Below are 27,147 nucleotides of genomic sequence, written 5' to 3' on the forward strand. Positions count from 1 at the left end.
CTGTGGTGTTGGAGAAGACTCCTGAGAGTCCCTTGGACTGCAAGGAGATCCACCCAGTCCATTCTGAAGGAGACCAGCCCTGGGATTTCTTTGGAAGGAATGATGCTAAAGCTGAAACTCCAATACTTTGGCCACCTCATGCGAAGAGTTGACTCATTGGAGGAGACTTTGATGCTGGGAGGGACTGGGGGCAGGAAGAGAAGGGGACGACAGAGGATGAGATGGCTGGATGGCATCACTGACTCGATGGACGCGGGTCTGAGTGAACTCCGGGAGTTGGTGATGGACAGGGAGGCCTGGCGTGCTGCGATTCATGGGGTCGCAAAGAGTGGGACACGACTGAGAGACTGAACTGAACTGAATATTTTATCTTGTGTATTTTTCCTTAAAATTACATGACGCTTGAAAAGTTCAGAGCAACGAAATAAACCCAAGCAGGAGCGAGAAGAATGCTGCATCGTGGCTTGCGGTCTGTCTTGTCACCGTCGTCGCTCAGATGACCTTCGGGTCTCTGTTTCCATGACCACAAATAGCATCTGTGGCAGGTCTGGTTTCGATTTGACCTTAATCGACCTCCTGGATTCACGCAGGACCTGAGAAGCCCTAAGAAATGAAAGATTAATCCGACCCAGCGGACCCGCTAGTTACTCACCTCACAAAGTCCGCTAGGCTGGGCTCATCCTGTTTCCGGGGCCAGCGCGGCCTCGCACACAATGCATGCCTGGGCTGCAACCCGAGACCCGCTCTCCCATCCGCGGCTCTGCCGGAGACGGACAGATGAGAGCGCTCCAGAGACTGGTGGGTCGGCCCTTCGTCCCTCCGAATCCTGCCCCTCCTCCGGCAAAAGGGCGGGGACACCTGGGCTGGAGGAGCGTGGGGATGTCCGCGCAGAATCAAGGGCTCGGCCTCAGAGCGCCCGGGGACGGAGACCTCCCGGGGACAGGGGTCTCCCGGAACCTGACAGAGGCCGGGGGCGCCAGATGGAGGTGAGAGGCGGCCCCGAAGAGGGGCCGGAAGGGGCGGCGGCGGAGGTCCACAGAAGGGCGCGGCAGGGACCGGCAGAACGTCGGTCCGGAGGCCGCAGCGGGGCAGCGCACGGGGAACCAGGGCCGGGATTTCGGGCGAGTCCCGAGCTCGCTGATCAGAGCCGCCCGCCAAGACCTGCGGGGGTCGGAGGCAGGCTGTTTGTTGGGCGAGAAGTCCCCGGATCGGAGCTCCCTTCGGTCTGCAGAAGTGGGCCCGGGCTGGTCCTCGGAGCTGCAGAAACGGGGGCATGGAGGATGCGCGCGAGCCGCCTCATCCCCCGTATAGCCTCGGACCCTGGAGACCAGCTCGCGGGGCCCCCACCCCTCACGCCCTGTGCGCCTGCGCGCGTTAAGGTGCGCGCCTTGCTCCCCGCCTCGCGAGCGCCCACCGCACATGCGCCTCGCCTTCCCCTCGGGTCCGCTTCGGGCGAAGGTCTGGCTGGGGCGCAGAGTGCTGGACCTGGCCTCCAACAGCATCACTTAGGTTCTCGTGCGGGCCGGACAGCGCCCCCAGGCTCAGCAGCCCCTGGCCACTGCACCCGCTCCTCGCCCCGTGCGGGGCCTGTTTCCCACCTTCATCTCCACGCTCCCCCTAAACTCCGTCTCCATTCACCTGCTGCTTTTCCCAGGGAGCCAGGCATCCGGAATAGCATGTCCACACCGCCCACCACCGCGTCCCTGGGGGTTTCCCGCCAGGGCCAACCCCCGGCGGAGTCCCTTCAGAGCCCTGCACGGCTCCTCCCCTCATCTCCTCGGTCTTCGCGCGGGCGCCCCCCTCCACTCCGCGCCCCCTCCCCGCCCCCCCCCCCCGTGTCTCTGCCAGCGGACACACTACGTGACTTCCTTGTTCATTTGTTACTGACCGCCACTCCCCCGCTGGAAGGAAAGTTCCGTGAGATCCCGGATTTCGTCCTTTTGGTTCACTGCTGTATCCCCAGCACCTAGAACCGTAGATTTATTGCCCAGAGTGGGAGGGCAAGCCTTCCTTACTCACCGAATGACTCCTCCCCACCATAGCTAATGTTTGAAGGCTTTCATGGCCAGTCGCCGCAGGCCTAGGCGGTCTCCGTGCACGGTCTCAGGGAATTCAGTAATTTATGCTGCCGTGGCGACCTGCCAGCCTCCGCCCTGCCACATGGGGTCGGTTCTCATCGGGTGGCTTGCCGCTTCCTGCGGATCTGCGCTCCCAGTGAGACTCTCACGGCAGGCAGCCCATTAGGGAGCTTCCGCGTGACTCCAGCGGGATCGGACTCTGGCGTTCCCACCTGGCTTCCGTCTGTGGCTTCCCGCTTGGGGGGAAGTCACTTAGCCTTATAGGAACTTGGCGGCCGGCCACGGTGCCCGGCACAGACCTGCCCGCAGACTGGTGGCAACATCTTGGGCAAGGTCCTGCCCTGGGAGCCTATTCCCCCGCCTCCCCACCCCAGCCCAGTTGCTCACCGTCCGGTGAAAGCCGGTCTGTTTCCACCCCTCCATCGCCCCTACCCGCGCCCCCGTCCCGTATCTGCCCCCCAGCTCAGTTCCTGGCTGGGTCAGGCACTCCTTCTTCGACGGATGAATGAGTAAGTAGCCTTCAGGCTCTGGAAAGTTTTCACGAAGTCCTGAGCCAAACATCCTTCTATCATGAAACTTGTATTTAAATATTAAAAAAAGTGATAAATATGACACAGTACTTTATACCTGGGAGACAATTTGCCAGAACATGAAAGGTAGTATAGAGTTACTGGGAAAAGATCAACAATCCCATTTTTGAACAGTTTACCACTTTGTGTCTTGTGAAACATCTGAGGGAAGCAGGCCACTGTTCTTTGGGAGAGTGGAGAACCTTCAGTGTGTGCTGAGCTTTCAAAAGATTTAATGAGCGTGTGTGTGTGTGTGTGTGTGTGCGCTAAGTTGCTTCAGTCGTATCCGACTCTGTGCAACCCCACGGACTGGCTCACCAGGCTCCTCTGTCCATGGGGTTCTCCAGGCAAGAACACTGGAGTGGGTAGCCATGCCCTCCCCCAGGGAATTTTCCTGACCCAGGGATCGAACCCAGGTCTCCTGCATGCCCTGCAGTACATGCGGATTCTTTACCGCTGCAGCACCAGGGAAGCCCCTTAATGAACATACTCTTTCGTAATCAAAAATGACAAGACGGGGATGTCCCTGGTGGTCCAGTGGTTAAGACTTCACCTTCCAGCGCAGGAGGTGCTGGTTTGATCCCTGGCCCTGGGAGCTAAGATCCACATGCCTCTCGGCAAAAACCAACCAAAGCATAAAACACCCAAAGCATAAAACAGAAACAATGTTGTAACGAATTTAATAAATACTTTAAAGAAATGACCCACATCAAAAAAATCTTTAAGTGAGAGGTGGGAGGGAGACTCAAGAGGGAAGGGATATAGGTATACTTAGAGCTGATTCACGCAGAAACCAACACAACATTGTAAGGCAATTATTCTCCAATTAAAAGTAAATTTTTAAAAGTGTAAAAAAATTTTTTTAAAATATATAAGAGGCAAACTCTAAATAGATGGTGAATGCCTAGGAAAGCTTACCAACCTAACAACGGGGCATCAGGGCACCGAGCCTCCTGGGGGTGCCTTGGGGAGTCGCCCACCTGTCTAGGACAAGAAGATGCCTTCTTGCTGTACCAGGTGTGTGCACACCGGCTGCCCCCAGCCTGGAAGTCGCCATCAGCGTCAGCGGGGCTCCCGCTCCTCTCTGCGGCTCAAGGTGCCGCCCAGGTCCCCACACGTGTGGGTCCACCTGGCCCCTTCTCTTAACAGAGGGGGGCGCCCAGCCTGTCTGTGAAGAAGCTTCACAGAGCTCCACTCCCCTGGGGCCCCAGCTCAGGGTGTTGTCCCCTGAGCCACAGCAGGCATGCCTGGGGGGCAGCTGGGCAAGGCTGGGGGTAGGGGACCGAGAATGGCTGTCCATCTCAGGAAAACGCTGTCAGGGCCGAGGGGCAGTGGGATCCCAGGCTCAGAGCAGAAGGCGAGGGGCACCTCTGCTGCCTGCCCCGTGCTGTTTGGCCTAGGCAACACCTCTCTGCCTCTGTTCATCTGCAAAGCGGGGACGTCGCCACCGCCAGCTTCAGACAGATCGCCATGCTGGGACTGGTGGGCTGCAGCCCCTCAGGGGGAAGGTGGGAGCTGCCGTCGGCCACTGGGTCCTCTCCTTTCTCCTCAGGCTCAGGGCAGGGTCCTGCTCCTGACCATCTGTGCGGCTGGTATTGGTGGAACTTTCCAGTTCGGCTACAACCTCTCCATTATCAATGCTCCGACCTTGGTATGTACCCTGCGTGCTCACTGTCACCACTCCAGCGTCAACAGCGGCCCACATCGCATCTGCAGGCCGCCATACGCTTGGTGGAGCTTCCTCCCACGCTTCCACCTCCACTGGGCTGTTCCCCAGGCCCTGCGAGTTCAAATCCAGCTCTGCAGTACCCCCTGAAACTCACACGTGCTCCTATGTCTCTGATGTCAGCAGACGACTCCCCCTGTGCTCCCAGGGAGGAGGTCCCCCCTGACTCTGCCCTCCCTCCTGGAAAAACACCAAGTCTCTCCTGACTGTCTCTGGCTTGGGTCTCTGCCATGATCCTAGTTCAGACCCATCTTTCCTGCCAGGATCGCTCGCCCCGCCTCCCCACTGGCCTCCCTGCCTTCAGCCTCTCCCCTTGTAGGTCCTCTCAAGTCTGATCAAACAAATGCCCTGCTCAGAAACCTTCTGTGACTCCCAGTGCCTGTAGGATTAAGGACAGACTCATCTACCTGAGGGCTTCCCTGGGGGTTCAGATGATAAAGAATCTTTCTGCACTACAGGAGACCTGGGTCAGGAAGATCTCCCAGAGAGGGGAATCTCCAGTCTTCTTAGCTGGAGAATTCCATGGACAGAGGAGCCTGGTGGGCTACAGTCCATGTGGCCTCAAAGAGTCAGACATGACTGAGAAACCAATACACACACACGTCTACCTGAAGTCCAAGGCCTCCTGGGGTCCGAACTTGTCCACCTGTCTCCTGCCTTGATTTCCCCAACTCCGTGCCCAGAGCAGTTAAACACAGACACCCCACTTGGGCCAAGCCCTCGCTGCCCCTCGCTGCAGAAGCCCCTCAAGAGCCACCCAGATGCCATCACTTGCTTGAAGCCTTCCTTCAGCAAGCTCCCAGCTGGACTCAGCCTCCTGCTGGTCCCCTCTCGGGGCCCCATCATCTCTGAGTCCCCAGCAAGCTCGCCAGGGCTGTGCCCATGCTCATCGAGTGCCTGTGGAAAGGCGGCATCTCTCAGCCCCAGTGATAGAAGCCGCCTCTGACCCACTATGTGTCCTGTCACATAGCTGGGGCTGCAGGAAAAAAGGTCCCAGGATGGAACTGGGGCCCTCCCGTCCCTTCGGGGTTAGGGTTAGGGTGCAAGAGAGCAGCTGTCAGCGAACTCACTTCCCATCCAGGAACAGAGCCTGGGGGACAACGCCCCTCCGGCTTCTCTGATACCCTGCTGATGCTCGCCGACGGCCAAGTCGATCAGAAAGCTGGCCTGTCGGGGAGGCTGTTGATGCGGCCCAGGTGGGATTGGGGGAGAGACGGGGCTGATCCTGGGCTCAGAGGGGCCACATAGACACTGGCCAGCTCTGAGCTCCCGGACACACGGCACAGCGCCCTGCACTCAGGGGAGTTCTGTCCCCTCAACAGTGGGCAGGGGGCTGGGGAGGCTTGCCTGCCCTGCGGGGGTAGGGTCTGGGGGAGAAGGCCTGTTGTGGGGAGCCCCCACCCCGGGGTGGGGGGGTGCTGACCGGCATCTGTGTCCACAGCACATTCAGGAATTCACCAATGAGACATGGAGGACGCGAACCGGCCAGCCGCTGCCCGACCACCTGGTCCTGCTCGTGTGGTCCCTCATCGTGTCCCTGTATCCCCTCGGGGGCCTCCTGGGAGCGCTGCTCGCTGGGCCCCTGGCTGTCACGCTGGGAAGGTGAGTGCTTCCCATGGACCCCCAAGTGCCTCTCAACAAGGGGCATCCTGCCCCACGGGCTGAGGGGTGGGCCCAGGCCTGGGTCAGCTCTGCACCGGCCCCGGCTCTGCCTGCCGCGTCACTGAGAAGCCCACATTTCCCGGGGACATGGGAGAGGAAAAGTCCCCGCTGGGAGGGAGGGAGGACCCACGTCTGACAGGGGAACGCCGCGCAACGCAGGGCAGCGCAGCGCAGCGCAATGCAACGCAATGGAACACAACGCAACGCTCGTTCAGCCGTGTCCAGGCCTCCCTGCCCATCACCAACTCCCGGCATTTGTGCAAACTCATGTCCATCGAGTCGGTGATGCTCTCCAGCCATCTCATCCTCTGTCATCCCCTTCTCCTCCTGCCTTCAACTTTCCTAGCATCAGGGTCTTTCCCAATGAGTCAGCTCTTCGCATCAGGTGGCCAAAGTATTGGAGCTTCAGCTTCAGCATCAGTCTTTCCAATGAACACCCAGACTGGTCTCCTTTAGGAGGGACTGGTTGGATCTCCTTGCAGTCCAAGGGACTCTCAAGAGTCTTCTCCAGCACCACAGTTCAGAAGCATCAATTCTTCGGCACCCAGCCTTCCTCATGGTTCAATTCTCACGTCCACACATGACTCGTGGAAAGACCATGGGTTTGACTAGACGGACCATGAATAGGAGCTTTCTCCCCGAGGCCCCCTTTGTATCCACCTGAGGCAGCTCTTGGGTCGCAAGCAGGAGACAGACTCTGAGGCGTGGAACACTGTGAGAGCTCGGAGGGTACGGAGGGCGGGCCTGCAGCCTGGGCTCTCCTGGGGGGTTGGGGCGGGAGTCGCCTTGAGTGCATCAGCTCCGGCCACACTGAGACTGCAGCGTCTGCACTCGGGCTCAGAGTCCTGAGAGACGGCTTGTTACTGGCCGAGACGGTAGGGGGGAAGGCAGGCCAGGCTCCCACCATCCCCTCCTTGGCCGGCCAGGCCGCCCAGCACGCGTCAGGACCATTCTCCTGTATCTTCGGCTCGCCACTTCATGGTACCCGGTCCCCTTCCTGAGCCTGCCCAGGGCACTGCCTCGCCACGGCCACCAGCGCCGACACAACCGAGCCGAGCTGCCCGCAGGCGGGGTTTCCACGAGGCGGCCAGCCTGCCAGCCCTGCAGCCCTCTCAATGTCCCGCCGTCTACACGCTGATGGTAAACTTAACTGCCCTCAAGACCTCTCACGGGAAGAGAGACGAACAAAGGGGACAGACAGAGTAACCAAGGGAAAGGAAGCTAGCAGCTGAATTTAGTTTAGAGCCCAAGCCTTGGAAACAAGGGACGGGTCTGCTCTGGGGTTTTGGAGCCGCTCACGCTGTCGCCCACCTCGCTGACGTCCATGCTCCCGTCTCCCAGGCCGGTTTCGGGTCAGTGCGTCTAGGGGCTGCACTCTGCCCACCGGGGTGACCCCAGTCTTTGCGCTGGAGTGGGTGCCACAGTCCTGCTGGCCTGGGCCCTTTAGCAGGCTCTACCCTCTGAGGCAACCAGCTCCTGCACCGCAAGGCTCCTGAGATGACGCCAGGTGCCATGGGCTCCCGTCCACCGTTACTGAGGTAACCGCCACTGTCAGAAGCAGACGTGCATAAGACGTTGTGTTTGCTATTTAACAGAAGCATCAACTGCAAGCAACAGAAAACCAGGACTCAGCTGGCTAAAACAACAGCCAGTCACCCCAGTCTGATGTTTCTCCGCTACCAGGGGGAGTATTTCAGGTTAAGAAGATAATAATTCACTGAAGTTGTGGCTTCACTGCAAAGTCCGAGGTCTTGCATTCTGATTCTCTGGAGGCACTTTCAGCACTACAGTCTTCCCAGTCTAAAGGGTCGAAGGGCAGAGCATCTGGCAGTTGGTCTGACTACTGGCCCACTGCTGATGGGCCAGTAGAAAACACTCCCCTCACAGGACCCTGGTTTGCAGATCACCTGGGTGGGTGTCAGGTCACGACACCCACCGAGGGACAGGCTGCCTCCAAACTGGAAAGAACCATCTGAGGTCTTCCCCATCCTTTTCTTTTTTTAAAATTACAAGCCGCGTCTGGCCCGTTTCCCCATCAGGACCTGAGCGGCAGGCTCTCCTGTGAGCTCTCATGGTGACCTCAGGATGGCGCCTCCGAGTGCCGTGTCAGGAGCCCAGAGCCAACGCCTCCTATCGGAGGAGCTGCTGACGTGCCCAGTGCCCCCTTCCCAGTTTGCCAGTCTGTCCCGCTGAGCCAGCTGGGCAGGGGCCGTCCAGATGTCCTGTTCTGGGCAGTGACTAATGAATGGAGGGCGCGGGAGGTTACCTGGCTCCCCTTCCCTCCCTTCCCGGCTTTCACTGGGTCTGAGAAGTCAGATGTCAGGCACTTGCTTTACAAAGGGCTTTGAGGAGAGTGCTGCTCGGTCTGTAGGGATAAACCCATGAAATACGAGTTCTGTCCATTCAAGCTGTGGTGGAGGCAGAAAGGACAGTAGTCTGGGGTATGCTGGGGACGGGGGGCTTTCCTGGTGGCTCAGATGGTAAAGAACCCACCTGCCAGTGCAGAAGACCAGGGTTCGATCCCTGGGTCGGGAAGATGTCCTGGAGGAGGGCATGGCAACCCACTCCAGTATTCGTGCCTGAAGAATTTTATGGACAGAGGAGCCTGGCGGGCCACAGTCCATGGGGTTGCAAAGAGTCAGACACGACTGAAGCAACTTAGCAGGCACCCATTGGGGCTGGGGGTTGGCCCCTGGGGGCATCCCATGGGCGACCCCAGCTGCAGTGGCTGGCATCACTTCTGTGCAGGCAGCTCACACTCCTCACACACACACACACACACACACAGGGGCGTGATCAGGGCTGGCTGTGGATGCAGGGAGGGGTCCCTGTGGGGGAGAGGGGTCGTCCTTGGCACTGAACCTGAGCCTGCCTCGCCTGTGTTCTGCTTCCCAAAGGAAGAAGTCCCTGCTGGTGAACAACGTCTTCGTGCTGGCCGCCGCAGCGCTGTTTGGCTTCAGCCGCAGAGCAGGCTCCTTCGAGATGATCATGCTGGGAAGACTGCTCGTGGGCATCAGCGCAGGCACGGAGTGGGCCTGGGGGTCGCCTTTCCTTCCCGTTGCCCCGTATTCCTGTCATTCAATGATTTCTTTTCCAGGCGTGCTCACCATTTTTTTTTTTTTTTCAGAATGACTTACTCGATTTATCTTAAAAGGCTCATATAACTAGACAGTTGAAGTGGATCTAGAAAAAATGGAAACGCTCTACAGGGCTGGGAGGACAGACATCCCCAGAAGGCTAAGCTGGGAGCTTCCTGGCGGTCAAAGTGTAGAGGCATGTAGGAGGAGACCTCTGGTCATCCCTACAGAAGCCGAGGAGCCTGCCAGGGACCTCGGGCTCCTGCAGGGGTGGGGTGTGGAGCAGAATCTTGAGCGTGTCCACCTGGGCTTTTAGGGGCGCCATCATCAGTCGCCTCGACGCCCCACTGTGTATACAGCCGGGTACTCTTGTCTTATTAGGTGTTTATTTCTGTGACACAAAGCGCTCCACAATTCAATGGCTTAAAGCCAGCAACACTGATCCACTCGCGGTTTCTATGGGTGAGGAACCCAGAGTGTCTTAGCTGCGGGGTCCTGGCTCGGGGCCGCTCGGAAGGCTGTAACGTGACAGGCGGGGCTGCGGTCAGCTGAGGTTTGGCCGTGGCTGGTGGGCCTGCTGCTGAGATGCTGTCGGCCTTGTGTGCTGTTTCCCGGGGGCTGCGCTCCCCAGCCTGCACGGGTCTCCCAGCAGGGCTCCTGAGTGTCCGCGCAGCATGGTGGCTGGCTTCCTCCAGGGGAAGTGATGGATGGCAGAGAGCCCGTGTGTGTGAGTGTGTGTGTGTGTGCACGCACAGGCACGCATGCCTGTGTGTGGGCCCGCAAGGAACGAGTCCCGGGGAGGCTTATGGCCTGATCTCAGGAGTCCCACACCGTCAGCTTTGCCACGAAGCGAGTCACTAACAACAGCCCACACTCAGGGATGGAGGGGCCAGGTCAGACGGTGCCTTTGTGTCCTGAGTTCCTAGCGCAGAAGGAACCCCTCCCTCAGTGTCTGCAGGAAGAGTAGGGTACCTCTGAGAATTTCCGGCCATCAGCGCAACCCCCTCCTCTCAGCTCCCCCAGCCAGTGCTCAGAGAGGCAGGGCCTTGTCGGGGGCCTGCTTCCCGACCTGAGGGCAGGGAAGGGCTGCAGGAGCACCCCAGCCGTGTTCCCTGGCAGACGAATGGTGCCCCAGCACTGCCAGCTGTCACCCTCTGGGGTGGGTGGGCAGGGGGGCGCCTGCCCGTCCCGGCGCCCCATGGAGTGCTTGGGTGCCGGGGGCCTCCCTGGGGCAGGTGGGAGGGGGACAGCCTACAGCTGATGGGTGCTGGCTCCCTCCCACCCCTCCCACGCCCCAAGGGTAACCAGGGCTTCTCTCCTGGGAGTCCTGGGGAAGGACTGGAGTCCTTCCTGCCCGACGGCGGGGAGGGGGGTGAAGGGGGGAGGAACCCCCAGAGCGCTCAGGCTGAGGGAGGAACCTGGAGGCCTGGCCCGCGGCTGACCGTCGCCCTGCACGGCCAGGTGTAGGCATGAACGTCCAGCCCATGTACCTGGGGGAGAGCGCCCCCAAGGAGCTCCGAGGGGCCGTGGCCATGACCTCCGCCATCTTCACCGCCGTGGGGCTCGTGATGGGTCAGGTGGTTGGACTCAGGTACACGCCGCCCCCTACCCCACACACACTGAGTGGTTAGAGGGCAGCCTAAACTTCCCCCTACCCCCAAGTAGGTTCAGACGTGGCTTCCTTGGATGAAGGCATTGAAAGCTGCCCATGGGCTTCTGGCCAGCGTGCTGTCTGTCAGCCTCTTCCAGCCCCGAAGGACCAGGCAGCAGGGACAAGTCTGGACAGAGGACAGGGGGCAGGTTTGGGCTTTGAAAGGGAGCGTGTACTGTTTGTCCCAGAAAAGAGAGGCGAGGGCAGAACCTGGTGTCCTGGGGAGAGCCCTGGAGAGAGGAGTCGCCAGGGATAGCGGAGGCCATGGCCCTGCCCTGCCGTGGGTCCCTAGCTGGGTGTCTGACCCAGAGCTGGCTAGGAGGAGGCACAGGGGAACGTGGATGCTGCCCTCGGGGGCAGGAGGGAACAGGGCTCTGGCCAGGTGGTGCTGGCCCAGCCTCTCCTATCTTCCCCAGGGAGCTCCTGGGTGGCCCGCAGGCCTGGCCCCTGCTGCTGGCCAGCTGCCTGGTGCCCGGGGCCCTCCAGCTGGCCTCCCTGCCCCTGCTCCCTGAAAGCCCGCGCTACCTGCTCATTGACTGTGGAGACCCTGCGGCCTGTCGGGCAGGTGAGCCTCTGGCTTGGGCCCCCGGACCACGCTTGGCGATGGGGCACATGTGGCCAGAGCGTGCAGGTCCTCCTTCTCACGTGGGAAAAGCTGTTGCTCTCTCTGTGCCTTAATTTCATCATTCATCCGTCACTTCGACGCTCTTTATCAGGGGCCTATCCTGAGTGGCAGTGCAGTGGGAGGGAACAGACCCAGCCCCTGCCATCTGGGAAGCCCCAGGCGGGTGTGAAGAAAGATCCCGCCGCCCCCGCCACAGGCAAGATGATAAAACCCTGAGCAAGGGCTCAAGGGCCTAATGTCAGCCAGGCTGGTGGTCTCACCTGCTAGCCAAGGCCACAGTAAGGATGCCCAAGGAGCAATCCCCAAACCTCCGGCTTAAAACAGCAATCTTCTACGGCGGCCTCCTCTACTCATTCACTTGTTGGGCTGGGCTGAACGACCCTGCTAATTTCAGCCCAGCTGGCCCAGGGTGCCAGGGTCAGCGAGGGCTAGCCAGCCCAGCCTGCTTTTGCTGACGGTTTTGCTCATCTTGGTCACTGTTGAGGGTCAGCGGGGCATGGGCTGATCTAGGACCGTCCCAGCTGGGCTAACCCTGCAGCCCAGAGTGAGTCAGGGGGCAGAGCCAAGGGGCGGCGTGCACACGCCCACTTAGTGGGAGCAGCTGCCAAATACCGCAACCCCAGGAGCTGCGTGGGCACGGGGACCCCTGGAGAGCAGAGGCGGCAGTGGCAACCGGCCACAGCTGCGTCCTGTGTGAGGCACCCGCAGGCCAGCGGGGTTCTTAAAGCCTTTCTGGTCCGTGGGGCTGTGAAGTGACCCGGAGCGGGGTGTGGGGAGCTCACTATGGGGGCCACCGAGAGGCTGGGGACTCTGTCCCTCCTCCTCCCCCGGCCCTCCCCTCCCCTCCCCTTCCTCCATCCTTTCCTGCCCCACTCCTCTCCGTCTCCTGCCCTCTTTTCCCCCCTCCCCTCCCCCATCCTTCCCCATCCTCCCCTCCCCCTCTCCAGCGCTGCAGCGGCTGCGGGGCCCCGCGGACCTGGCCGGCGAGCTGGCCGAGCTGGAGCAGGAGCGCGCCGTCTGCCGGGGCGGGCGCGCGCGGCGCCCGTGGGAGCTGTTCCGGGAGCGCGCGCTGCGGCGGCAGGTGGCCAGCCTGGTGGTGCTGGGCGGAGCCATGGAGCTGTGCGGGAACGACGCGGTGAGCCGGCCGTGCGGGGCCCGGGAGTGCGAGCGGGCGGGGAAAGCTGGGAGCCGGGGCAGCCGCTGCCGGGCGCGACGGGAGCCGGCGCGCAGCGGCCCCTCTCCCCGCAGATGTACGCGTACGCGTCGGCCGTGTTCAGCCAGGCAGGGATCCCGCAGGACAAGATCCAGTACGCGGCCATCGGGACCGGGGGCTGCGAGCTGCTGGCGACGCTGCTCAGCGTGAGTCTGCTGGGGCTGACCCCCTGCGTCTAGCCCTGCGGCAGACCCTCGGGGGTGAGCACCCCTGCTCACCTTGGGGGTGCAGACCGTCGGGGTGCTCACGTTCAGGGTGCAGACTGCCGGGGTGGAGACCCTCGGGGTGCTAAGGCTCCAGGCACCACAGGCCTCCAAGCTAAGGCACTTCCACTTCAGGCCACTGTGTTAAAATGCAGGGAGCGAGCGAGCACTTATTGAGCACCTGCTGTTTGCCAGGTGCTCACACCGCCATTTTGAGATGGAGAAACCCAATGGGTGTTGAGCGACCGCGGCCCTCTGCAAAATTAATAATATCTTAATCCGCGAAGTGGCACACCGCGCCCACCCCTTCCCCAGCTTCTGCGTGATGCCCCTGTCCACTGCGGGCCGGCGGCCTAGCGGCCCTTGACCCGGGCTGCAGCGGTGAGTCAGCCAGGGCTCCTTCCCTTCGCAGTGCCTGGCGATTGAGAGGGCGGGCCGGCGGGTGCTGCTGACAGGGGGCTACGGCCTGATGACCTGCTGGGGGGGCGTCTTCACGGTGGCCCTGTGCCTCCAGGTAGCTGGGCCCTTTGGTGAGGGGGTGGGGTGGGGTGGGGGAGACTGGGCCCCGCCCACTTTCCCTTCACCCCTCCCCCTGCCCCTGCCGCAGGGCTCCTTCTCCTGGATGCCCTACCTGGCCATGGCCTGCATCTTCGCCTTCATCCTCAGCTTTGGCATCGGCCCTGGTGAGTTGGGGCCCCGGGGGCTCCCTCCTCTGGGCCCGGCTGAAGGACCAGGGGTGTCTGCGTGAAGGATGAGTGGGTGTGCCTAACCCTAACCCTGACACCCTCACCCCCACCTGGTACAGGCTTCTGGGAGGGCGTGGCTGGAGGAAGGCTGCGGGGACCCACTTTCTTGGTGTGGTAGGGGGGCAAGGTGGGGTGAGGCAGGCCAGGGAGCCCTGACTGGCAGCGCCCCCGTCCCTACTCCCCCTTCCAGCCGGGGTGACGGGGATCCTGGCCACGGAGCTGTTTGACCAGATGGCCCGGCCTGCTGCCTACATGGTCTGCGGGGCGCTCATGTGGACCATGCTCTTCCTAGTGGGCCTGGTGTTCCCCTTCCTCGTGGTAGGCCTGCCCCTGCCCCCCGGGGTGGGGGGCCCTGCCTTTGTGGTGTGAGAACCCCCGCCCCAGGGAGGCTCCATCCATCCAGGGAGTGGGAGCCTGAAGGGGGAGGGGCTCACCTGAGCCAAGAGGGCGGAGGCCCTCTCGGGGCCCCGTGCCGCGGGGGCTCCATGGGCCACAGCAGGCCTCGGGTCTCTTGCAACCTCCAGGAGGGCTTGTCCCACTTCATCTATGTGCCTTTCCTCTGTGTCTGCGTCTGCGCGGCCGTGTACTCGGGCATCTTCCTCCCCGAGACCAGAGGCAAGAGCTTCGTGGAGATCTCAGAGGAGCTGCACAGACTCAACTTCCCAGGGAGGAGCCGAGGCCCAGCGTGGGCTGGCCCTGAGGTCGTCCGGTCCACGGAGCTGTAGCTCGGCCGGCGGGAGCCAGCCCCGGGCCCTCCCACTCCTGTGGAGCCCCTCGGTGTGCAGGCCTGGTGCTCAGCCTCAGAGAGATGGTTTCAGGGGCCTCTTGGCGCCCCGTGTCTGGAGGCTGTCGGCAGGAAATCAACAATGACAAACTCAGAAACGCAGGGGAAGAAAATACAGCTTGTGAAACCTTTGAGAGGGGCGTGGTCACCAAAGGATTTTCTGAGGAATTGATTTTTTTAATCAAATTATTGAGGTGTAATTTACATAGAATAAATGCACCCACAAGTGTACATCCCACAAGTTTTGACACATGTGCATACCTGTGAACCACACCACGACCCAGGGAGACCACTCACGCCATCCCTCCTGCTGCTTTGTGATCAGTACCCACCCCGCCAACCTCGGACCTGCCTTCTGTCACTGGAAGTCAGATTTCTCTTTCAGACCATTTGACAAAATCCCACACTGTGTGCATGCGGCTATGTTTGGTCTTGCTCCAGATAAAGTCTTTGAGGTTCATGCATATTGTTGCATGGAGCAGGGCATATCCCCTTGTGTGGCTGAGTCGTATTTCACTGTATGGATGTACCACAATTTGGTAACCCATTTCCCTGTTTGTGGACATTTGGACTGTTTCTAATTGTTGGCCACGATGAATAAACCTGCTGTGAACATTCCTGCACAAGTTGTATAGACATGTGCCGTTTCTTTTGGGTAAATGAATTGCTGAGTTTAATAACGAATGCGTGTTTACCTGTAGAAGAACTTTTCCAGACTGATGATACTGTCTTACATTCCCACTAGCCATCCACAAGACTTCTAGAATCTCCAGTCCTCCTCAGCACTTGGCATCCTCAGTCTCTTCAATCCAGCCATCCTGCTGAGTGTAGTGGCACCTCGTGGTGTAACTGTGGGAGTTCCCTGATGAGTAATGACGTTGAGCATCTTTTTATGTACTAATACAAATGGCACGCCATTCACAGATCTCCTTTAGTGAAGAATCTGTTCAAATCTTTTGCCCATTATTTAATAAAAAATTTTTTTGAGCAGTTTTAATTTGACAGCAAAATGGAGAGGAAAGTACAGGGGTTTCCCGTATGCCCCTGGCCCCAATACATGCACAGCCTCTAACCCACAACCCTATGTTGACATGTCATTATTATCCAAAGTCCATGGTTTAAACTGGGGTTTTCTCCTCTGTATTTTGCATGCTAATTTTTAGCTACTTTTCCACGCTAATATTTTCCATGCTAATTTTCTCTCCTGTACATGCTGTGGGTCTACAGATGTATGGTGACATGTATCCACTCTCTGCTCTATGTGGTCATCCCTTTCCCGCGCTGCACACCCCCTGTCAATCACTGATCTTTTTACAGTCTACAATTGTAGCTGAAGTTGAACGGTTCTATGAAGACCTACAAGACCTTATAGAACTAACACCCAAAAAAGATATCTTCTTCATTATAGGGGACTGGAATGCAAAAGTAGGAAGTCAAGAAACACCTGGAGTAACAGGCAAATTTGGCCTTGGAATGCGGAATGAAGCAGGGCAAAGGCTAATAGAGTTTTGCCAAGAAAATGCACTGGTCATAGCAAACACCCTCTTCCAACAACACAAGAGAAGACTACACATGGACATCACCAGATGGTCAACACTGAAATCAGATGGATTATATTCTTTGCAGCCAAAGATGAAGAAGCTCTATACAGTCAGCAAAAACAAGACCGGGAGCTGACTGTGGCTCAGATCATGAACTCCTTATTGCCAAATTCAGACTTAAATTGAAGAAAGTAGGGAAAACCACTAAACCATTCAGGTATGACCCAAATCAAATCCCTTATGATTATACAGTGGAAGTGAGAAATAGATTTAAGGGCCTAGATCTGATAGATAAGAGTGTCTGATGAACTATGGAATGAGGTTTGTGACATTGTACAGGAGACAGGGATCAAGACCATCCTCATGGAAAAGAAATGCCAAAAAGCAAAATGGCTGTCTGGGGAGGCCTTACAAATAGCTGTGAAAAGAAGAGAGGCGAAAAGCAAAGGAGAAAAGGAAAGATATAAGCATCTGAATGCAGAGTTCCAAAGAATAGCAAGAAGAGATAAGAAAGCCATCTTCAGCGATCAATGCAAAGAAATAGAGGAAAACAACAGAATGGGAAAGACTAGAGATCTCTTCAAGAAAATTAGAGATACCAAGGGAACATTTCATGCAAAGATGGGCTCGATAAAGGACAGAAATGGTCTGGACCTAACAGAAGCAGAAGATACTAAGAAGAGGTGGCAAGAATACACAGAAGAACTGTACCAAAAAGAGCTTCATGACCTGGATAATCACGATGGTGTGATCACTCACCTAGAACCAGACATCCTGGAATGTGAAGTCAAGTGGGCCTTAGAAAGCATCACTACGAACAAAGCTAGTGGAGGTGATGGAATTCCAGTGGAGCTGTTTCAAATCCTGAAAGATGATGCTGTGAAAGTGCTGCACTCAATATGCCAGCAAATTTGGAAAACTCAGCAGTGGCCACAGGACTGGAAAAGGTCAGTTTTCATCCAATCCCAAAGAAAGGCAATGCCAATGAATGCTCAAACTACCACACAATTGCACTCATCTCACACGCTAGTAAAGTAATGCTCAAAATTCTCCAAGCCAGGCTTCAACAATATGTGAACCGTGAACTTCCTGATGTTCAAGCTGGTTTTAGAAAAGGCAGAGGAACCAGAGATCAGATTGCCAACATCCGCTGGATCATCGAAAAAGCAAGAGAGTTCCAGAAAAACATCTATTTCTGCTTTATTGACTATGCCAAAGCCTTTGACTGTGTGGATCACAATAAACTGTGGAAAATTCTGAAAGAGATGGGAATACCAGACCACCTGACCTGCCTCTTGAGAAATCTGTATTCAGGTCAGGAAGCAACAGTGAGAACTGGACATGGAACAACAGGCTGGTTCCAAATAGGAAAAGGCTGTATATTGTCACCCTGCTTATTTAACTTATATGCAGAGTACATCATGAGAAACGCTGGACTGGAAGAAACACAAGCTGGAATCAAGATTGCCACGAGAAATATCAATAACCTCAGATATGCAGATGACACCACCCTTATGGCAGAAAGTGAAGAGGAACTAAAAAGCCTCTTGATGAAAGTGAAAGAGAAGAGTGAAAAAGTTGGCTTAAAGCTCAACATTCAGAAAACGAAGATCATGGCATCCGGTCCCATCACTCCATGGGAAAGAGATGGGGAAACAGTGGAAACAGTGTCAGACTTTATTTTGGGGGCTCCAAAATCACTGCAGATGGTGAGTACAGCCATGAAATTAAAAGACACTTACTCCTTGGAAGAAAAGTTATGACCAACCTAGGCAGCATATTCAAAAGCAGAGACATTATTTTGCCACCAAAGGTCCGTCTAGTCAAGGCCATGGTTTTTCCTGTGGTCATGTATGGATGTGAGAGTTGGACTGTGAAGAAGGCTGAGCACCAAAGAATTGATGCTTCTGCACTGTGGTGTTGGACAAGACTGTTGAGAGTCCCTCAGACTGCAAGGAGATCCACCCAGTCCATTCTGAAGGAGATCAGCCCTGGGATTTCTTTGGAAGGAATGATGCTAAAGCTGAAGCTCCAGTACTTTGGCCACCTCATGAGAAGAGTTGGTTCATTGGAAAAGACTTTGATGCTGGGAGGGATTGGGGGCAGGAGGAGAAGGGGACGACCAAGGATGAGATGGCTGGATGGCACCATGGACTCGATGGACGTGAGTCTGAGTGAACTCCAGGAGTTGGTGATGGACAGGGAGGCCTGGTGTGCTGCGATTTATGGGGTTGCAAAGAGTTGGACACGCCTGAGCAACTGAACTGAACTGTCCTTTCTTAATCCTGCAGTTATGCAGCCTTTTCAGATTGGGTTCTTTCACTTACTAATGTGCATTTTAGTTTCTTTCCTGTCTTTTTATAGCTTTTAAAAGTTCATTTCTTTTTGCACTGAGTAAAATTCCATTGTCCGGATGTCCCACAGTTTATTTTTGGTTGCTTTTGGAAATTATGAGTAAAGTAGGTATATGCATCCACGCACAGGTTTTTGTGTGGACATACATTCTTACCTCGTTTGGGTAAACACTAAGAAGCATGATTGCTGGATCACAGAGCACGAGTCTGTGTAGCTTTGTGAGAACCCCCTGAGCTCTCTTCTAAACTGGCTGTGCCAGTCTAGTTCCCACCAGCAGCAAGCGGGGGGGTCCTGTCGCTCCGCACCCTCAGCAGCATTTGGTTCGTCAGTGTTCCGGATCCTGGCCCTTCTGTTAATAACAGGTGCATGGTGCTATTTTGTTGTGGTGGTTTGTACTTCCCTGAGTTCAAACCTGGAGCGTCTTTTCATATGCTAATTTTCCATCTGTATATATCTTCTTTGGTGAGTATCCCTTTAAAGTGACCAGTTTTTTTTTAAATTGTTTATTTTTGGCTGTGCTGGGTCTTTGTTGCTGCGCGCGGGCTCTTCCTGAGTTGCAGTGCGCGGGCTTCTCAGCAGAGTGGCTTCTCTTGTTGGGCTTGGGCTCCAGGGCGAGCAGCCTTCAGGGGTTGCGGTCCCCCCGCCCTGGGGCACAGGCTCAGTAGTTGAGCCTGTAGGGCATGTGGGATCTTCCTGGACCAGGGATCAAACCTGTGTCTCCTGCATTGACAGAATTATTATTATTATTTTTTTTTTACCAATGAGCCACCAGGGAAGCCCCTGTTTGGTCAATTTTTTAAAATCAAGTTGTTTGCTTTCTTACTGTTGCACTTTAAGACTTCTCTGTATATGTTGGATAATAGCCTTCAATCAGATGCATCTTTTGCAAATAGTTTCTCCCAGTCTGTGGCTTGCCCTTTCATATTCTTGACACTGCCTTCCGCAGAGCAGACGTTTGTAATTTTAAAAAAGTTGAGCTCATCGATTCTTTCGGGGCTCGTGCGGCATCTAAAAATCACCACCAAATCCATAGTCGTCTAGATTTGCAGCTAGCGTCCACCAATGTTTTCAGCCGCGCCCCACAGCTTGCGGGATCTCAGGTCCCCAGCCAGGGGTTGAACCCCAGGCTCTTGGCAGTGAAAAGGGCCAGGCCCCAACCACTGGGCCACTAGGGAACTCGATTATTCATTGACTGGTAATGGATGTGCAGTGGTGCCGGCATCGTTCACCGAAAAGACCATTCTCCCCGCTGGGTTACCTTGGCACCTGGGTACAAGAGCCAGCTGGCCACTGTTGTGTCGTGAAGACTTTGTTGGCTTCCACAGGGAGCAGTGACCGGCAGGTTAGCAGAAGCGGCAGGCAGTGGGCTCTTCAGGGAGTGAGAACTCTCTGAGCCAGGCTCGGGGAGGTCTCGCGGAGAAGTCACTTGGGGCTGGCTTCCTGCAGACAGGCCCAGCTGGGGCACCCTTGGAGGCAGGAGTGTTGGAGGATGGGAATGAGGGCCTCTGGGTCCAGTCACCGCAGTGCTTTCTGGAAAGCAGGAGTCAGCACTCCAGGAGCCCTCCGTGGGGTCTCCCAGGCTCTCTCTGCCATCCATCCGCCCCAACTTTGCCTCTGCTGACCGGCCTCCCCGGATCCTCCTTGGGCTCCAGGGGGCACTGCTGGCCTTGTGATCCTGAGGTGTACTGGCCAGGAGCAGAGCAGGCGTCCAGCTGGGTCTCGGGTCTGGGACTGCACTGGTCACACTTCAGCACACTGCTCCCCAGCATGGGCCGCAGAGGTAAACCCAGCCCAGGCCCAGCCCCTGGGCCACGTCCCGCTTGCCATCCACCCAACTGAATTGGCTGTGAAAGTATGGGGTGGGCGTTGGGAGTCCTTGTTGCCCAGGGAACGCCCCCAGAGGGGTAAGACAGGGATGGGACCCCACAGATAGGAGAGGCTGTGCCAGGGGAGGTGGACAGGACATGGCCTGGCCTTGGCTTTGGTGGGATGGGTGGGGGCGGGGGTGGGGAAGGGACCGGGCCACCAGGGAGGGAGGGTGAGGCGCCATCAGGGTCAGGCCTGTTAGTCCATGTGCTGCTCCAGGACAGGGGTGACGATGAGTAAGATCGGGAGCACTCACTGAGCACCTCCCGCACGCAGGTGCTTTGTGCTTGTACTTTAATCTCTCCCATCTTCACCCACTTCTGCGGGAGAGGAAAACCCCTATTTTGAAGTTTTCTGGCTGAGACTCAGAGAGTTTGTTCACAAGGTTCAGCCCAGCTCGCCCCCTCTGAACCGTGTCCCGTCCTGTGGGGAGGCCTGGCCAGGCCTGCTAGGGCCCCACCAAGCCTTGGCCCTGCTTTGGTAGCGTGGTGGTCTCCTGGCGGACAGCCCTCTTAAAACCCTGTACCTTCAGCTGGGATGGTGGCCCCCACGTCTCCTTCCGCTATGACTAGAGGGGAGGGGGTTGACTTGGCTGGTCTTTGCCACACCTTTCACCGCACTCAGCAAACAAAAGCACAGGGGCTTGCTGAGGGCTCTGCGCCAGCTGGATCCTTCCACGAGAGATGAACCGTGAATGCTGGGGGAGGGACACCGGGGAAGGAGGCTGGCAAAGGCGCCCTGGGAGCCGCTGGGCAGTGGGCCGCCCATGGATGGGGACTGGAGGACAGCAGTCGCCCTCCCTGGGCACCCCTCCCAGCCTGGCTGACTCAGGCCCTGCCCTCGGAGATGTTCAGACCTGGGCCCAGCTGCCAGCCCTCTGGGCATGCTGGGTTCCCCACAGCTGTCCCCCACATCCTGAGGTTTGCTCCCTTCCTGGTCTCCGCCTGCAGCCCTCACCTGTGGGGCATGGCCCCTGGTGGTCCCATCTGACTGCCCATCGGGCAATCTGGTCCAGGTTCCAAGCAGGGCAGGAGGCAGAGCGCGGGGCGGCGGACTCCCTGAGGAGTCTGCACGTCACGTGGACACAGCTGCCGGGGGGGGGGGGGGGGGCCCCCGCCCGGTTGCCCGTGGCCCTGGTGGTGAAGGTTCTAAGCAAACAGAGCCGGGATGCTGTCGGTGAGGAGGGGGCAGATGGTCGGGGGTCCAAGGCCTCCTGGTGCGCAGGTCGGGTTGCTGCTCAGAGGCTGATTACTGAGCCCCTGGGGACGCATGGGTGACGCTGCTCTACTCCTCCTGGAACAAATCACCACAAATTAAGCAGCTTGAGACGACACACCTTTATTATCTCGCAGTCTCTGCAAGTCAGCCATCAGAGTACAAAGTGACTGGCCTTCCGCTTCAGGCAAGTCAGGGCATCTCAGGATCAGCTAGGGAGGAGCCCACTTCTGAGGTCATTCGGGATGCTGGCAGAATTCAGTGTTGGCAGAATTCAGCTCTGGATGACTGAACCCCCTTCATCTACAAAGCCATTTACAGCCCTTCTGAGTCCTTCTGCTTTGAGGCTTTCTGACTGCCCCTTCCGTCTCATCTGCGACTTGAGGTGGAGAAAACCCTCTGCTTTTAAGGGCTCACGTGATTACATCGGATAATCCACAATAATCCGCCCAGATAATCCAGATCGTCTCCCTACTGCAGAGTCTACAACCCTAATTACATCTGCAAAGTCCCTTTTGCCACAAAATGTAACATATTCACAGGTTCCAGAGATTAGGGCAAGGTCGTCTTTGGAGGCCCTCTGCCTGCTACTGAGTCACGTGGCAGAAGTCACGGGCCCAGAAGTCCTGGGCCACTCAGGGGCCCAAAAGAGACAGTGCCCCTCTGCATGGAGCCTAGGAAGGAAGCAGCGCGGTAACTCACAGATAGAAGCCGGTCGGCAGCCGGAAGGAGAGGGCTTTCCCGAGGAACGGAGCCCCAGGCGGACGGGCAGCAGCAGGCCAGCAGCGTTCCAAGAGCAAGGCCCAAGCCAGGGGCCGGGAGCACGGCATCGCAGGGCAGCACACAAGCTTCAGAGAGCCAAGGAGGGTGGGCCGAGACGCCGGGTGGGGACCAGGCCACCCAGGGCGCTGCGACAGCACCGCCCGGAAGGCTAGAAGGGACCATCGCCAGAAGTTAGGCTACCCGGTCCCTACCACAGCCCTCTGGAAAGGGGGCTCCACCGTCATGCCCGAATTACCCATGCGGAAACAGGCTCACAGAGGTGAGCCAGGTGCCCACGCTACAAAGAAGTGGGACTGGGAGCCTGCCACCTCCTCCGATGCCCTTCTACAGAGAAAGCACAGACACTCCTGGGAAGGTCAGGGGTGAACAGAGGCGGTGCTGACCAGGGAAGGCTCCCGGTGCCACAGTAGCAGCCTGAGGACCACGGGCTCACCTACTCATCGGCCCAAGTGTCTCTGCCAGGGGTGAGGCTTCACCGTGTCACCCACTTCCACTACAGAGACCCGCCAAGCAGGCGCTGGCTACTGAATCTTCCGCTTGGAGTCTCTTGGGTCTCTTCATGTATCACTGGGCAGGTCACATGACCGTATGGATCCGCTGCCCCAGGCAGCTCACGGAGACTAGGCGGGGTGGGCGGGAGGGGTGAGGACCCAAGCACAGTGGAGGAAGGTCCATTTCACTGGCAGGCCATCAGGGACAGGCGAAAGGCAAGCACCTGGATTTGAACATAGAGAACAGGCTGCGCGGGCTTGCCTGCTGGAGCTCGGGGGAGCCCCCGAGCTGGAGGTGGGCGTGGAGGGTATCCGTGGTTAAGAGAGCCCTGGGCACAGGTGGCCGGCTGGGGTAAGAGAAGGGACGGAAAGGGCCTGGAGCCCACCTTTTACAGAGCATTTGCCCAGCTGGGCCACGGGACCTCCTGCCTGAGTACACCTGGTCCCACTGGCATGGGGGCCAATGTCCAGGCCAGCATGTGTGGGGTCCCCTGTAACCAAACCATGCCTGCCAGAGGCCAAGAGCAGGATCTCCCCGGAGAGGTCTGAGACTTGGCCCAACCAGCACGCCGCCCCAGTGCCCGACAGAGCTCCGCTCCCCAGCGCAGCCCGGTGACCAGGGTCTCCTCAGACAGGGAGCTGGGCAGCCTTTCTGCTCAGGGACCGCAGGGCCTGCAGGCTCAGCCCTGGCCCTGTCCTCTTCCTGCCCTGTCAGGGCTAAGTTCATTCACTCCTTCATTCAGCCAGTATTTAGTCCACGTCTCTCATATGCCTGGCACCTACGGGGTGCGCCCTGAGCTGACCAACAGTGGCAGAGAGAGACTTCCCCCCCAGGGCTCTGAGAGACGGCACCCCCATAAGACCTGATGGGGTGGGCTTCCCTGAGGAGCTGACATTTTCAGCGCTGCAGAGAGGTAGCCCGGTGGACTGAAGCTTTGCGGCCTGCCTCTGGGCCTCGTGTGCTCCCAGCCCCTCCCCTAGGCACCTCCGGGCAATCTCACCCACTCCAAGAGCTGGGTGCAGGAAGGCCCCTGGATGGCGATGCGCTGTGGCAAGCGCTGCCCACATGCAGCAATGACCACCGCTCTCCATCACTCACACGCACATACACACAAGCGCACACATACACAGGCATGCGCGCACGACAGTGGCCCTGGAGACTGCGGACACACAAGGACTCCGCAGAATGAACTGGGACTCCGCCTGCGACCTCCTGGAGGGCCAGGGGTCCTCTGTCCCGCTAACCGCTGTTCCCAGCACACAGACATCACTGTGACTAAGTCAAAGGACTGACAAACCAGGGACCCGCCGACTTCCGGCCGCCCAGCGGAGAATGGCTTGGACGGGGCGCGCTGGGCCAGAGGCGGTGACGTCACCGGCCGGGAGCGCGCCGCCGCCCGGGGGCGGGGCCGGCGGTGACGTCGAGGGAGGCGGGGCCACGTCGGGCCGGGGCTGGGCGGGGCGCCGGGCGGCGGTCACGTAGCGCAGGTTCCCCTGCTGCCTTAGCGCGCGCGTCGGTCGGGTCCTGCGTGCCGGTCCCCGCTGTCCCTCGCCATCATGCCGATGTTCGTGGTGAACACCAACGTGCCCCGCGCCTCCGTGCCGGACGGGCTCCTCTCCGAGCTCACGCAGCAGCTGGCGCAGGCCACGGGCAAGCCGGCGCAGGTCTGCGGGGAGGGCCAGGCGGGGAGCGCGGCTCCGGGATGGGGCTCCGGGCCGGGAAGGCGGGCGGCTCCGGGATGGGGCTCCGGGCCGGGAAGGCGGGCGGCTCCGGGATGGGGCTCCGGGCCTGGAGCGGCGGGGGCGCGCGAGCCGGCTGACCGCGGCCCCTCGCCCGCAGTACATCGCTGTGCACGTGGTCCCAGACCAGCTCATGACCTTCGGGGGCTCCAGCGAGCCCTGCGCGCTCTGCAGCCTGCACAGCATCGGCAAGATCGGCGGCGCGCAGAACCGCTCCTACAGCAAGCTGCTGTGCGGCCTGCTGACCGAGCGCCTGCGCATTAGCCCGGACAGGTGCGTGGGCACCGGTGGGCGGGGGGCGCGCGGCCTCGGCGGCCCCCGCACGGCCGGCTCAGCCTCGCTCCCTCCCTCGCAGGATCTACATCAACTTCTGCGACATGAACGCGGCCAACGTGGGCTGGAACGGCTCCACCTTCGCCTGAGGGCCGCACCACGGGTTCCCAGGGCCCGCAGCCCTGGCGCGCACGAGTTTCCCGCCCGCCCTGCCCCCCACCAACCCCACCTCCCTGGAAGGAGCAATAAACGGTGTGGAGACGCCGGCTGCCTCGGCTCTTCTTGGCTTGCAGAGGAATCGGTGCAGGGCGGGGCCGGTGAATGTGGAACCGAGACCGGGACGTGTTATCCCTGGAGTCTGCAGCCTAGCCTTTCCACGCCTCAGCCCCCAGTAGAGGGCCCTCACTTGGTTGGCATCCTGCCTGCACCCAGACCCAGGAATCCAACTCAGATCTAGAACCCTCCGTCCCCCCTCCCCTCCCCGACCTCCCGCAGAGGCCCAGCCACCACGTGGGTCGGGGCTGTCGGGGGAACAGGGGGAGGGGTCAGAATCTCAGTAGAGGCGGGGAGGGGAGGAGAGAGGAGCCTGGGCTCCGTCGGGGTCACTGCCCCATGCCGCCGCCTGCCTCAGTGTCGCGATTTGGGAAATCCCCGTTCTGGAACTTGGGAACAGTTGTCTGGTGTGGTGGTGGGGGAGGTGCCCGGAAGGTGGAGTTCCTGACGATGACGCCCAGTCCACCTCGGGCCCCTGGGGCACAACAGTTTCCTGCGAGAACAAACTTGTGGTTTGGGTGCCATTCAGGTCTCAGGGTACAGCAGCTGTCAGAGCCTCCAGGTGGCTGTTAGCCCCTGTAGGATAGGAAGGTCTCGGCGCCGAGGGGTCAGGAACACCAGTGCGCCTGGGGTCTCCTGGCCCGGGTGGGGGCCCTGCTCCAAGTGCAGGGCTTGCTCCCAGGTGGCCAGGCCAGTTGCCTTTGGCCCCCGCCTGGCGGCAGCTCCTTCCAAATAAAAAAACATGCCGTCACTCAGCTGTGGGCACAGAGACGGCCTCCCCCTGCCTCATCAGCTCTGGTTCCTGGGCCTCCACTATGAACTCGTGCTAGCCCTGAACCTCAGCTCCTAAGACAGACAAGAACAACCAGAGAGAGGTGACTTAAAATTCCACAAAATTGAAGAGAATTTGGTTTTGGAAGCTGAGATACTGGGGGAAAGGGTTTTACTGCCTCGGCAGGCCTCTGGTGCTGGGAGTAAGGAGCAGGCCTGACTTTGAGCCACAGTGACAAGGGCCCCTTTATGCGCGTGGCCACCCCAGGCCCTTGGGCGGCTGCCAGTGGCCCAGCCCATGTGGCTCCCCGCAGGCAGGGGCAGGAAGCTCCAGGCGCCTAGTCCAGGCCAGCAGTTGAGGACGGTCAGAACAACCCGGTTCACTGGCGCTTTCCACTAGGGCAGCCTGCCAGGGCCAGCTTGCTCCCCTGGACACACCTGAGGGCTGCTCTCCTGAAGTCCAGGCTGTAGCTGGGGACGGGGGAAGCACTCCAGCCCCCAGCCCCAAGTCTGCTTCCTGGCCATGGAGGGTTTAACTTCCAGGACAGCGGAGACAGTCATGACCTTAGAAAGGAGGAGTCTAGAGGGTGTGGCCTGTCTGAGGGGGTCGTTCTCCCCCAACAGAGGTCTTCAAGCTCCCCTTGGTCTCAGTCTATCTCGTTCTATCCCCGGTAGAGGCAAGGGGAGTCTCAGGATCTCCAGGCTGGGGCGGGCGTACTGTGCCCTGGCTCAGCGTCCCCAACTTGGGTATGAACTCCCGCCAGCCTGGCCCAGCGCCCATGATAGGGAGAGTAGGGGTCTGGTCTCAGAGCATCTCATCCAGCTTCCTCATCTCACAGCTGAGGACCTGGTGCTGGTCTTGGGGGCGTCTTGACAGGCTGCCTCCTCCCAGGGTCCTGCCTCACGCCCCCCACCCCCCACTGCCCCAGCTAGGACTCGGGAGCCATGCGAGGCTCCCCAGCTGCAGACGTCTGAGGGCCCAGGCTGAGCGCCTGCTGTCTCAGGGAGGGTGGAAGGACTTGGGAGAGCGGAGCGGGGCTTGCCGCCAGAGGCTCTGGTCAGCTGCGGTGTTGCATGGCAAAGGCTGGTCAAGGACCCACATTCGTGGCCACGCCCACTGCACCCTGGGGTTCTCCGGAGGGAACCACTGTTCCTGCTGCGCCCCACTCAGGCCATCCCCGTCTCTCTCACCTCACTCCCCGCCTCACCCCGAAGCACGGGTCCACTGCCACAGACAGCCCGTCCCTGCCCCCAGAGCCAGCAGCTGCCCTGGCAACGGGGGGTGCCAGCAGCCTCGGAACCGGCAGCAGAAACTCATTTCCAAGGAACACTTCACGCGGAGGTGGGACAGACAGGGGTGGGGGGCGCCGGCTGCCACCTGCTCTCCACCATCGCTCCAGTGCTACCGGTCGTCTGCCAGCAAAGACCCCCGGCCTCCAGGGGGACCGGCCGCCCTCAGCCCGTTTGCAGCCTGGCGCCTGTGTTCCTTGTGCGCTGAATGCCCT

General features: G+C 59.0%; 2 protein-coding genes and 1 long non-coding RNA gene across 3 annotated transcripts; 2 read left to right on the plus strand and 1 right to left on the minus strand.

Moving 5' to 3' along the window:
• The first annotated feature begins 361 nt into the window (after positions 1-361).
• Positions 362-14,966, plus strand: SLC2A11 (solute carrier family 2 member 11). Its single transcript, XM_040251173.1, has 12 exons — positions 362-798; positions 4,200-4,298; positions 5,815-5,975; positions 8,933-9,057; positions 10,574-10,703; positions 11,180-11,328; positions 12,336-12,523; positions 12,637-12,747; positions 13,217-13,318; positions 13,412-13,487; positions 13,741-13,868; positions 14,075-14,966. The coding sequence occupies exons 1-12, from the start codon at positions 718-720 to the stop codon at positions 14,273-14,275; spliced, it is 1,551 nt and encodes a 516-aa protein (XP_040107107.1). The 5' UTR covers positions 362-717; the 3' UTR covers positions 14,276-14,966.
• A 6,448-nt stretch (positions 14,967-21,414) lies between these two features.
• Positions 21,415-23,946, minus strand: LOC120871291. The gene is made up of 2 exons (XR_005722996.1): positions 22,532-23,946; positions 21,415-21,985 (listed from the first exon to the last, which is right to left on the minus strand). It is a non-coding gene; the product is annotated as an uncharacterized LOC120871291 (long non-coding RNA).
• Positions 23,947-23,989: 43 nt separating this feature from the next.
• On the plus strand, positions 23,990-24,866 carry MIF (macrophage migration inhibitory factor). Its single transcript, XM_040251174.1, has 3 exons — positions 23,990-24,250; positions 24,426-24,598; positions 24,681-24,866. The coding sequence occupies exons 1-3, from the start codon at positions 24,143-24,145 to the stop codon at positions 24,745-24,747; spliced, it is 348 nt and encodes a 115-aa protein (XP_040107108.1). The 5' UTR covers positions 23,990-24,142; the 3' UTR covers positions 24,748-24,866.
• The last annotated feature ends 2,281 nt before the right edge of the window (positions 24,867-27,147 follow it).

This window comes from Oryx dammah, unplaced genomic scaffold (assembly GCF_014754425.2).
Source record: "Oryx dammah isolate SB20612 unplaced genomic scaffold, SCBI_Odam_1.1 HiC_scaffold_12, whole genome shotgun sequence".
NCBI classification, from domain to species: Eukaryota; Metazoa; Chordata; class Mammalia; order Artiodactyla; family Bovidae; genus Oryx; species Oryx dammah.

Bases quoted from the DNA above. Each gene is read 5' to 3' on its own strand.
- SLC2A11 (XM_040251173.1), top strand. From the start codon at position 718: ATGCCTGGGCTGCAACCCGAGACCCGCTCTCCCATCCGCGGCTCTGCC. The intron at 10,704-11,179 runs GTACACGCCGCC...TATCTTCCCCAG, and splicing joins GGTCAGGTGGTTGGACTCAG to GGAGCTCCTGGGTGGCCCGC. The intron at 13,869-14,074 runs GTAGGCCTGCCC...TGCAACCTCCAG, and splicing joins TGGTGTTCCCCTTCCTCGTG to GAGGGCTTGTCCCACTTCAT.
- MIF (XM_040251174.1), top strand. From the start codon at position 24,143: ATGCCGATGTTCGTGGTGAACACCAACGTGCCCCGCGCCTCCGTGCCG. The intron at 24,251-24,425 runs GTCTGCGGGGAG...CCTCGCCCGCAG, and splicing joins CCACGGGCAAGCCGGCGCAG to TACATCGCTGTGCACGTGGT. The intron at 24,599-24,680 runs GTGCGTGGGCAC...CCTCCCTCGCAG, and splicing joins CTGCGCATTAGCCCGGACAG to GATCTACATCAACTTCTGCG.